The 12,513-nt window shown below is 36.9% G+C and overlaps 1 protein-coding gene across 3 annotated transcripts in view; it reads left to right on the top strand.

Annotated features, from left to right (window-relative positions):
- The window catches only part of ROCK2 (Rho associated coiled-coil containing protein kinase 2), a 95,171-nt gene that overhangs the window by 80,646 nt on the left and 2,012 nt on the right, over window positions 1-12,513 (top strand). For 2 of the 3 annotated variants that reach the window (XM_057370482.1, XM_057370483.1), the window contains 9 exons: window positions 121-214; window positions 331-425; window positions 1,044-1,223; window positions 1,453-1,621; window positions 4,652-4,722; window positions 5,698-5,786; window positions 6,545-6,623; window positions 6,821-7,082; window positions 7,687-7,900. In XM_057370482.1, the coding sequence (XP_057226465.1) occupies window positions 121-214; window positions 331-425; window positions 1,044-1,223; window positions 1,453-1,621; window positions 4,652-4,722; window positions 5,698-5,786; window positions 6,545-6,623; window positions 6,821-7,082; window positions 7,687-7,900 (1,253 nt within the window). Of the gene's footprint in view, window positions 1-120; window positions 215-330; window positions 426-1,043; window positions 1,224-1,452; window positions 1,622-4,651; window positions 4,723-5,697; window positions 5,787-6,544; window positions 6,624-6,820; window positions 7,083-7,686; window positions 7,901-11,193; window positions 12,501-12,513 lie in introns of those variants that run through there. The other variant, XM_057370484.1, reaches the window with a different exon arrangement.

A 12,513-nucleotide genomic window follows, 5' to 3' on the forward strand; every position in this document is an offset into this window, starting at 1 on the left:
CCTGGTTTCACTCTGCAGGATTTCCTTCTGTATTGTAATGCTTCATATGCATTGTTTGATGCTCATAACCAAACTCATATGARTTTGGTTACATGGTCACATGTCCTTTTTTTCTCCTAGCTGGAGGAAGCAAATAGGACACTAACTAGTGATGTGGCTAACCTTGCTAATGAGAAAGAAGAACTTAACAACAAACTGAAGGAAGCACAAGAACGTACGTATTCTCTGAACCAAATGTGATTTAAAYTGAAACCAGGTTTGTTCTTTAATAGCACTATCTTCTTTTGTAATGAGTTTTCATAGAATCTTTTTTTAATTACCTTGCTGCAGAAATTACAAAGCTGAAAGAAGAAGAAGCAAATGTAGGAAATATTAAAGCACAATTTGAGAAACAGTTGTTGAATGAAAGAACATTAAAAACCCAGGTAAGCAAATGTATTTAAATGAATGTAGAAATAGTGATAGTGAATCAAATAATTTTTAATAGAAAACTTGTTTAAAAAAWTTTTTTTGGTTTTTGCTGTGAAAGAAAATATATTGGTTTTTTCTTTCTTCTACTCAGTAGACTTTCAGTGTAATAAAACTGAATCCTTATGATTTTTAACAGAGGAACTTCTAATCCAGATGTATTTCACCAGCAAAAGTCTTCATTTCTGTCAGATGATTTGTTTCTGTTTTCAGTCTTGGTTTATATTCCTCTGTAAAGTCTATAAAGAAGTACATTGCTGAATTCTGTTTTTTTTTAGAGCAAGTGGCATTTTAATACAAGATATATTTTGGGTCTTGCTATGGAAAATTGAAGGGATTATTTGAATGAGTGGAAGTGTTCACAGTTAATGTTTGCTTCAAGTGAAAATGGTATCATTACCATCTTTTATGTTTTGAGTAAATACATTGAATTAAAGCARCTGTGTAGCACTGGACTGCAGAAATCTTAGTTTATAGTTAAAAGTGCCTGATTATGGATAGGAGACTTTATTTCTTCACAACATAACTGTGTGTATTTGTGTGTTTTTTGTCACTTCTTTCTTTCCCCTGGAAAGGCTGTGAATAAATTGGCTGAGATCATGAATCGGAAGGGTCCAGTGAAACGTGGAGCTGACACTGATGTACGGCGGAAGGAAAAGGAAAACAGGAAGCTGCATATGGAACTGAAGTCTGAACGAGAAAAGTTAACCCAGATGATGATCAAATATCAGAAGGAAATAAATGAAATGCAGGCAGTAAGATCCTTTAACAAATATAAACATTGCAGTATTTTCTGTAAAATCACAGTATTGATACAGACTTTAAGGTAGTGTATCCAGTCTCTATTTCTGAATTCCCCAACCAGAAGAAATACACAGAATATATGTTAAGATTGGCTATAAATTCTTCATAATTTTCTACTTATATTTTCTCTGAGTAACCAAATATTGTGATAATAGGAAATCTTGCAATTTATCCCTGCAGCAAATAGCAGAAGAGAGTCAGATCCGGATTGAACTGCAGATGACTCTGGACAGCAAAGACAGCGACATTGAACAGCTTCGTTCCCAGCTGCAGTCATTGCACATTGGACTGGACAACAGTAGCATAGGAAGTGGACCTGGAGAGGCTGAAGCAGATGATGGATTCCCTGGTATGCTAATTTTATTAATATTTCTGCATTAATTTGGTTTATACTGGTGTTTTTCCATAGAAACGGGAGTATTAAATTGATGATCTGATGATTCTGTGACTTTTCATCTTCATCTTTTTCTACCACCTTATCAATCTTTAGATAGTGATCACTTGTTCACCTACTGACTAAATCTGTCTGTTGTAAAACTTCACCTTACATTTATTTAAAGAAGTTTTTTTTAAAAAAATTATTGTGCTCTTAGAACTAAATAATTTTTTCACTTTATTTTGGTGATTACTTTGCCATTACTGTGTGTATGTGATGAAATGTARAACTAATACTCTCTTCTTAGAGATTCTATTTTGACTTCTTTTCTRCTTCTCCTCCTTTATGCTTTATGTTTAGTCCATATCACTCAATCCCACACTATGGAATCCATGTCCTTTACCTATCAGCACTCTTCTACCTCTGTCAGTATTGCCACTAAGCCTTCCAGTTCTCGCATGCTTCTTGATTCCGATTCTGACTCAGAGGAGGAACCTTTGTCTTGTTCCCACAGCCCTACAGAAGTTGATAGCACAGGTGACATCCCTGAGAACTGTTTGGATTTGTTCTTAGTGTGTCCTTTTCTCTGTTTCAAAACTAACACTRTTAATACATTATTAAAGAAACATGAACCGAATGTGGCAGTTAACATGCTGCAGTGGCAGTAAACATTGCCATCAAAGATGTGAGAAAGTTTGCATGAACAAATAACTGCCTGTTTTCTCTAAATGTTTGCAAGTGCTTGCTGACAGTTCTAAACCCACCATTTTCACTGAAGCATTGAATWTGTGAGCCTTATGGCTTGTTTTCCAGGTAGCCTCTACACAGTATATGCAGCTCTCTGTATGACCCTAAGGTAYTGAATACCACAAAGATGAATCTTTGTGTTTAAGGGAAGGGTGGAAACATTTAACTCCTCATATCTAAATATACGTTATTTTCTTGTAGAAATTCAGYCTCCTGAGTATTACATTGTTTTGCCTTAAAAGTGTATTATGAATGATAAGGCCCTGGTAAAACAGCGCTCTGTTTTACTAATTATGTATTCATTTTATTTCACTACACATAAACCCTTTTAACAAARCTTCTCTTTAGTATTACATTATATTATATTAAGGTTAGAGGTGGGTTTTCTAGTTGCATTCAAATTTCTGTTTTTCACTTTGAGRTTCCTTTAAAATGCATTCCTTTCCACTGAAGGCAGAACCTCTTTTGGGATATTGACATTACTTCATCAAACTAGAGTGAAGAATAATGCATTTACTCTGTTTTCCTCATTCTCTGTTTTTTGCTTTGAAGCATCTAATAAAAGAAAAGCTATGTACATAACATACTTTTTTCCTTGTTAGCTGCTGTTGTGGTATATGCATGGATTTGCTTTGTTCTAAAGTAAAAATCATAGCTAAGCTTGGACTTTTTGCTTGCATAATTAAAAATATTGAGGTAGGATGGTTGTCTGTGGTTGTTTTTTCCCTTCTAGTGTTAATAAGCATGTATTGTGAGAAGGTTGGCATATTCTGCCCTTTTTCTAATCTGTCAGTGTTGAATGGACACCATAAGTGAAGAAGTATAATCAGAAGCTCTCATTTTGTCCAATTTCACACAGTATTAGAGATTACAGAGAAAAATAGGAAAAACATTGTATTTTAGGAAATAGGAGAAACATGCATATTTTCTTGCCCTACACGTGCCTTCTGGATATGGAGTAGACTTTTTCTGCATCAGTATTATGCTTGCCACACTTTCTATGAGGTGTAGTTGAAAGGAGCAATATAAGGTGGCAGGTACGAGCCAAAACATCTTACAGAACTGCTTCTTGTATTTGGGATGTGTATTAAMAAAGGTCATCAACAGCAATGCTGGGAGGGCAATAAATGTGGCAGACAGTGTGTATCTGTATATCTTGCTTTAAGKTTCTCTAGACAAAAAATAATTCTRTGAATATCTAGTAATTATTTGTTACACTATGTTAAACACAGGCTGGAACCTGCAAATGCCCTCTGATGAGAAGGAAATTATTTTTGTAATTTTGGAGTGTGTTTCTGCTTGTTCCATRGTTTTATGTTTGCTAATGCTTAATGCTTCAGTATTTTTGGCTTGGAGCTTCCTCAGYAGCAGTAGATAGCAATGTGCTATCGTAGGAAACTCATTAGAAAAATACTATTTCAACTGAGTAGTTCCTCTTTATAAAACACAGGTGGAAGAAACACTTGTGTGAAGTGCAGCTATAAAAATATGGTCAAAGGGTTTGTGATCCTTTGTGTTACCAAGCACTGGCAAAGTGTGATTCTGTTGAKCATTTGGTGACCACTGAAAGGTGTATGTCAAGCAACAGCTGAGCTCGTAATACTGTTGATAAATCAAATGTGACAAACGTGCCAGTGTAATATAAAATACTGCAAGTGTGTGAAAGGTCAATTGAATTCACGCAAGCCATAAGGATTAGCAAAACCTTAGTTCTTTTGGATTAGAAAGCCTAGGAGATACAGGCAGAATAAGAGAAAATTTACAGAAGGTATCRGTTATTCAAAAAGTATGAATTACAGGCCTAAACTGACATTTTCCCCAGCCTATAGGGTATATAGGTTATTTTTGGTTGTAATTTGCCTTCTTTTTTGTCTTGGATTGGATGTTGTGTGGTGTATATTAATATCTTTAGGTGCTGTTGTGAAAGGCAAAAGTTGATAAACATAAAGCTTCTAAGACTTAAAAAAGGTACTAAAAGGGAATGTGTGTGCTATAATTGCAAGTTTGTTCTTCCCCTTCCTCCTCATGCCTACTACTTTTTTGTRATTGCATTGCTGGTTATTGTCTGGATATTACATTTTTTAATGTACTCCTGAGCATTTATCATGATAAACTGTGCAAGACCTTGTACTGTTGAATAGTTCATCTTCTCATGTTTGCTCTGTTGCTTTACTRTTGATCTTCAATAACTTTTAAAATGCACAGTAGTCTCAAAAGAAATGTTTTGTCTGTTTTTAATAAATATCTCTTTTTCAGAATCAAGATTGGAAGGCTGGCTATCAATGCCTGTTAGAAATAATACTAAAAAGTTTGGATGGGTTAAAAAGGTAAGAAAACCACATTTATCATCTTGTTTCATATGTAGTCTCAATTTTAAACTTACTGTAGGTTTTCAACACTTCAATTTTTCGTTGATCTGTGTTTTCTCATTACTTAAGTGTACAAAATATTTTAGCTGGTATAGTTACATCTGAGAGGAGCAGCTTAAGACAATTGCAATATGTTAAGACACCTCTTTGTATAGCCAGAGGTGAGARCAGTCATTCATGATCTTCAAATGCTTGTACATGCCATAAGCATTCCCAGCAGTGTAACATAGCTGGAATTAGGCAGCGCCTGGAAACAGATGCCTTTGACAATTTCTTTTTTTAGGAGATGAGACTAACAACTACTCTCCTGCCTTTTGCAGCCTTCATTTCTTTACTGCTTCTCAGTAATGGCTTTAGTAAGCCTTTGTCCAAAATGTAACATAGACATTTTCATACCAGTTTCCTTACTGCTAAGTCATACTGTTAATTCTAGGCAAAATTCTGGAAGTAGGACATCCTTTAGGTAAGTAGCTTTTCAGTGAACTTTGCTAGCTATTCTGGTAAGTAAGTATTCTGATCTTTTAAAGTGTGATTCCTGTTAGTTGTGACCTGCACACATGAAATAGGCAGAGACTGACAGTTACTCTCTCTACCAATCTAAGTGAAAATTAAGTCAATRAAATAGAAAAGAAAAGCTTTTATCTTCCTTTCTTCCAGACTTTCATTTTTTTTTCTTCACAGATATTTAAATATGTTTAAATATCAGTTGATCTGATAATATAACTTGATTTATCAGGTAGTCAGAATTTTGTTTGTTGTGCAATGAATTCCTTGGCATGGACTTAGTATACAGTACTACTATTGTCCATTTAGGTACCATTTAATCAAATTGTGGAAAAATACTGCTGCAGCATATGTAATAATTGCTGTGACATAWTTGACATCTGTGATGAGCTGGATTAAAACATATTTTATTTTTTTGTTTCCTAACAGTATGTGATTGTAAGCAGCAAGAAGATCCTGTTCTATGACAGCGAACAAGATAAAGAACAATCTAATCCCCATATGGTATTGGATATAGAGTAAGTATTGCCATGTGTTGATTCCTTCTTCTGATTTGTAGGTGAACTCTGCTGGAAAAACCTATGACCAAAGCCTTTTGAGGTCCAGTCTGGGAGCACGTCATGTGGGACATTACTTTTTTTAATCTACATATAGAGCTGGACCCTTCGGTACCCACTGTGATGAAGGGTTGGTTTTGCTGTAGGCACTGGTGCAGGAGGATCAGTGTGGTSCTCAGACTGATCCAGAGAGTTGCACTGAGCCCTGATGTAACTAAAATGTAAGGAAATGCACCCACCAGCTCAGCTAGAGCAACCTCACRTACACTTGAGAGCAGAACATGTTAAGAAAACTGTAGCAGAGTGGATATAATTTTCAGTGTTCATATGGTTTGTCTTACAACATGTCATCAGAGGTGGGTTGTATAGTTAATTTATTTTCCTAATAAATGCAGGATATGGCTATTCAGAGGTTGGAGCATAGGGACAGAATTGTGTTGAAAGCTGCCAGCAGCCATTGAAGTCACATGATGATGGTTTTCAAGTGCTTTTGTAAATTTAGCCAGTTGCTTGTGGCTTCTTTTTATTTAGGGTTTTTGAGAGTTCATGTGCAGGGTTGAAAGATAAGACTTTAACCAAGTGATAAGAAATATGTGCAAATTTGACAAATCTGTAATGGCTCTGCGTCTTAATGTGCTATGTTGCATCCTAACTTAATCCATCAAATTTGTCATTTTGGTAGCATTAATTTTTGTCCTTATTGAAACAATTTCCTATAGCAAACTCTTCCATGTCCGACCAGTGACTCAGACTGATGTGTACAGAGCAGATTCCAAGGAAATTCCAAGGATATTCCAGGTATTGGTTAATAAATTAATGTTTCTAGTGAAACAGACACAGTATTTTTGACATTGTCAAAAACATTGTCTAATTAAATATTTAGTAAAAATATCATTGAAAATTCGTTCCTAGTGTAATTCTTTGATGTTTCAACTTTGATAATGACTGAATTTATATTTTCCATCTGGGAGTACTGCAGTATTCTTTCATTCYAGATCCTATACGCTAATGAAGGAGAGAGCAAAAAGGAACAGGAATTTCCTGTGGAGCCCATGGGAGAGAAGTCAAATTACATTTGTCACAAAGGACATGAGTTTATACCTACTCTTTACCACTTCCCAACCAATTGTGAAGCTTGTATGAAGCCACTGTGGCACATGTTCAAACCTCCTCCTGCTCTGGAATGTCGCCGCTGCCATATCAAATGTCACAAAGATCACATGGATAAAAAAGAAGAGATTATAGCGCCTTGCAAAGGTAATTAGTAAATCTTTGAATATACAGTGCTGGAGTCACAAGGCATTCTAACAAATCAGAGCATTCTAGTAATGGTCTGACACCAACTAAAGATAAGGGTTAGTTTGTCTTTTGTTAGTATGTGGCCATCAGTCCCTTTCTGAAGGTGTCTGTGAGGGTCACTCACTCTGAGTTCATGGCACATACCTGTTGTGTTGTCATACTCATGCAGCCAAGCATGGTGGTTGTAAGGTGCTCACACTGTGTGTTGTGCTCTTTGCTRTGGAAAAGAACAGTGCTGTGGAAGGTGTCAGGTTTGGTGCAGGTTGCTCCCTGTGACATAACATTATATAATTTCTTGGTCTCAATCACACCTCTTTGTGTTTCCCTTGTTTTTTCCATGTGAATGTGTATCTTCCACAGTGCTAAACTGTTGCTCTCTCAGTATGAGGAGGAGGCACTGTCAGCAGCCAGGGAATCTAGTAGTTCATTTTACATTTGATTTCTCTGCTGATTTCCCTGAGTTGACTATGCSAGTATGGTAATCTTAACAGCTAAATTTTGATGTGGGGCCATGTTTAGAACAATAACAATATTAATTTTTGTTTTTTAAATCCTGTTACAGTGTACTATGATATTTCTACGGCAAAGAATCTACTACTGTTAGCTAATTCTACAGAAGAACAGCAAAAATGGGTGAGCCGGCTGGTGAAAAAAATACCTAAGAAGCCTCCAGCACCAGACCCCTTTGCTCGATCTTCCCCCAGAACTTCCATGAAGGTACAGCCAAACCAGTCCATCAGACGACCAAGTCGACAGCTTCCTCCGAACAAACCAAGGTGACACAAGAGCTGCTATTTCATTTCTTRTGTGAAATGTTTTACTACAAGTGGTTTCAATTCCTTATTCAGCCTAGAAGGACTCATGCTAATGTCTCATGATTCCTAAAAGAGTAGTCTTACCAGATTCTTCTGATTTGGTAAAAATTGTCCGTACAAAAATCTGCTCCTGGATCACTTTTAAGGCGCAGAATCCTATAGTGTGCTGTGGAGGTGATATCATTCTGCAGGTAGTATTTATGTGATTGCACAGTGCAGAGTTTCTGGCGATTTTCCAGTTTGCTTTTTTCCTCACCTTCAGTACTAGCTTATATTTGCTTCTATCAGTTCCCAGTGCTAGCAGCCTGTGAAAAGGTTGGTCTGACTCATTTTGTTCATTGCAGTATTCCAGTTTAGCAAAGGCTTAACATTTTTCCCCAGAGAGATAATTGGGCAGTGGCTAGACAGGATTGCTGTCCTTGTTTCTGTGCCCAGACTGGCACCAGTATCTCAGCTGGCTGGGTGAGTGGCCAGAATTACAGTGGGGAATGCAGGAAACACAACCTTACTGTGATGCTGCTGTTACCACAAACATCCTCATGCTATTAAGAGTTCAATCTTAAACACATAYTGGTATTTTAATGGGTGGAAATGCAGAGTGAAAGGACTTAGAGTATTTTAATTTCACTTCCCTTCTAACTTTTACACAGTCTGATTTTTTGTGATTTAATTTGCACATTTAAAACAGGATCAGACCTCATAATTTGGATTTTAAATTAATAGATTTTTTAATTGTAATAATGAAGGAAAAAAGTTTTTAAATCACTTTTTAGGGACCAATTATTGAAGAGTTTCTTTGTGCAAAACTTACCAAAATATCAGTGATACAATTGAATACTAATCAAGAGAACATTCATGATACCTTGGGGGACAAGTTGATTATTTTTCTTCTGCATAGTGCAACTTTGTAGTGTTGCTCTGTTTCTTGCTGTTAGCATAAAAAGGTATATTACAAATTCTGATTCTTTTTCAATTGCCATTCTTGGGTGTTCTGAAAATAATTGTTCTCCTCCCAACACCCTTTTTTCAATCTTTTTGCAAGTGTATACRAAATGGTTTCGTAGCATACTATTTACCATTCTATACTGGTGGGAAAAGGAGGAGGATGAATATTTTTATGTSTAAAACATTTAATTTTTCAGTTTAAGTTTCCAAGTTAGCCTTGCAGATGTACCTAACAGATGAAAAGKGTAGCTCTGTGAGGTCATGTCACCTATCATCCTACTAATGCAGGTCTCTCAAAGCAGTGGAAATTTGTATGATTTAAACAGCTTTAATTGGAAACCACGTACTCATAAATTACTGTAATTGCTATGGCAGATTTATATATCAATGTTGTGCTTACCATATGCAATAATTAATTTTCCTTTATGAACTTTACTAAGAATGAAGATGTAGTTGCCAGTTCAATCCAGGGACTGAGTGGTTGGGCACAAGCAGTGGGYTCTGGCAGCCAGGCAGGCTCTGGGATCTTCACCAAGAGGAGCACATCTGGGTGACTGAGGGAAGGGATTATCCCTGTTTGTTCACTCCATAGTCTGCAGCACAACACTGCCTCCACCTTTTAGCACCCAAATTCCAGCCAGACATCAACACAGTGGGGGAAGACCAAGCAGAGGCCACCAGGATGGTCAGAGCAGATGCCTGAGGGAGCTGGATGTGTTCAGTCTGGATGACAGATATCTCCAGGGCTCCCATAGCAGCCTGTCCCAGCCTGTGGGGAGGGTGTCCAAGAGAGAGGCAGGCTTGTCAGTGCTGCATGGTGGGAGGGTGGGAAACAAGGGGCTCAGTTGAACCAGGAGACATTGCAGGTGGAKAGAAGGAAAACCCAACGCAGAGAGGGAGACCAGTGAGGCTGGACAGGCTGTATGCCTGGAGGCTTTTGACACCTTGAGCATCCTGGGCTGGCCTTCCAGCTGACCCYGCTTTGAGCAGGAGGTTGAGTTAGAAATCTCCTGAAGTCCCTTCCAAGATGCATGGTCCTAAAAATGCTGTCCCTGCTAGGAATTGCACACAGTGATTGTTTCTCCAAGGTTTTCATGGTTGTTCTCCGTGAGGATTTAAGAAAGGGCAAACCAGTTTTTTATACAGACCATATAATTTCTGCTTTGCCATTCAGTTGGATTGTGCCAAAAGGATTATTCCAAATTGAGAAAAAAAAAGTCCTGTATTTTACGTCCTGTATTTACTAATAAATTGAGTGTTATAGCCGTAATTCATGTAACAAGGGAATATTGAGCCTTTTCAGGGCTGTGTTACATTTAAAGGTTTAAATAGTTTAAAGCCTGAAAATCCAAATTCCCCTGAAACCCATTTTGTTTAAAACGTGATTAACCGTATTAAACAATGTAACATGTTTATATTGATGCCCTGTTACGGTTTCCATGCCTGCATCGTATGCTTGGCTAGTGCCTGATTAAAGATCCTTTCAGCTCACTGGAGAGATGACTAGGCTGGAGTTTCATTTGTTGTTGCTAGAGCAATTGAAAAGTTARTACTTAAGATATTTGTCTAAGATCCTTCAATAATAGCAGAAAGGGATGAGTGCTTCTAGACAGTGATTCACCCCATCCCGAAATAAATGCCCCAGATAAGTAAAATGACTCATTTGCTGACAGGGTTTGCCTCGCTTGCTTTCTTTGTCCTATAGTGACCATACAAGGAGCACAGACWGGGAGGCCTAGACAACAAGATGATATATTCTCTTTTTTGGCATTGCTTAACTTTAAATAATGAGCTACAGAATAGCTCTGTAATGTAATCACACTGTATTTAGGATATAGTAAAACCCTGCTGTATTTGTACGTTCAGATGAAGCAATCTTATTCAGTGTTCTTTTCAGTGCTCAAAATTACTTGATTTTATTGGAAAAATTGTTAGCTTTACATTATTGTCTGGAAAGGGATAGTAKGAGAGCATAAATCTTCCTCAGTCAGCAAGAACAGCRCAAAACAGAAAGCAGATAWTTTTATAAAATGTACATTTTGTCTTTCCTATGGAAATTTTGGGGKAAAAATCAGTATGGTAAGTGTTCTATATTGAATTGAATTATTTTTAAGATGAATTTTCAATTAATGAAATAYTCTTAGCTTATAAGAACACTAACTGAATCTTCATACTCATGATAGGTAAAGGAACAAACCTACCTACCTTAAACATTCTTTCGGTTAAAAAGGTTTAGTGATAGCAAAAGGAATTTTCAAGTCTTTTATAGAAGTGTGACGYTCATTAAACATCAAACCCTCCTGTTGCAGATTACTTGATCTGGCATTTAAGGACTGGGATTGGTCATTTGATGATGTTGATGATATTGATGGTGATGATGATGATGACGATGTTTTTGATTTCTGAAGAAGTATAAGGGGTAAATCTAMATAGAGAGGAATGGATTTGTTTGCCTTTGAATACAGCATGCTATGTTGGAATTTGTTTCTCGAAGCGGAGAAAATACAAGATCTCATTTTAATATTTTAAACAGAAAAATGAGATTCTGTTCATGATGTTGAACTCTTAGAGGAGTCATTTTCATTAAAACAAAGTTGTTGCCTTTATCAKTGTTTTTATCCTTCTAATTTTAGATATTTTTTTTCAAAATTCATGTCTGCCTGCCTGTAAAAAAACCCAAAACTGGTGTTGTCAGTTGTTGCTCATAATCTAATCGTAATATTGCTAACCTCAGCAGAGAATATTTGAAGGATAAAAGGGAGATGGTAGCAGTTGGATACTTAGCTGMAATAGACTTGGTATTTACAAACATTTTTCATTTTTAAGCTTTTAATATAAACTGACTGGTCTATGGCTAGCAGACATGAAATCCCTGGAGTTGTGCATTTTGCTTTTCTACCTGTGTTCTGAAGTGGATTTGACTTGGCTTTCCTTTGCAGTGCTGTGCTTTCTGGGTACCTAACCACGCATTTGAAAACTCTGTAAACAAATGGGCTTTGCAGCTTCTGTGATGTGGTTTCCTTGACTGCTTTAGAAAGATCCAGCCATTGTAGTGACCTGATTTGTCCCGTGGCTTRATTCTGGATGTCCTGGAAATAGTGTTACTATTTTATAGACCTCAAGATTTGATCATTTCACATGTTGGTGCAATCTTAYGTTTACACAGAGAAGAACCTCTAAATGTTAAATGCCTAAGAATGGTTTTGAACAGTATGTGAGCTGTGTCTGAGGCGTGCAGCAGCAGCACTGGCGCTGTTTCTCAGCTGTGTGCTCAGGGAACTGAGCTCCTGCAGAGCTAACTGGCTTAGTGTTCACAGTAATGAGCATTACTTTAATTAAATATACTGCATCTTTATGTATTAAAAGCTTACAGATCACTAATCCTGTAGAAGTAACTATTACTCGGGGCATATTGTACTATACCCTCATGTATTGCAAGGGGGTTTAATTGATTTGTGATTATAATGCATAAGGATGTGCTATACTGAAGTAATGAYGCTGTTGGATGCAGAGGAAAGGTGTTTCTCCCAAGTATGATGATTAGCCCATCTCAAATGAAGACTTTGAGGAAGTATTTTTGTCAGATTTACATTTCTTGCATTTACTGACTGAACTTCTGCTTCTTTTTC

This window comes from Malurus melanocephalus, unplaced genomic scaffold (genome assembly GCF_030028575.1).
Source record: "Malurus melanocephalus ecotype Western Australia unplaced genomic scaffold, MMel_1.1 scaffold_127, whole genome shotgun sequence".
In the NCBI taxonomy this organism is placed as follows: Eukaryota; Metazoa; Chordata; class Aves; order Passeriformes; family Maluridae; genus Malurus; species Malurus melanocephalus.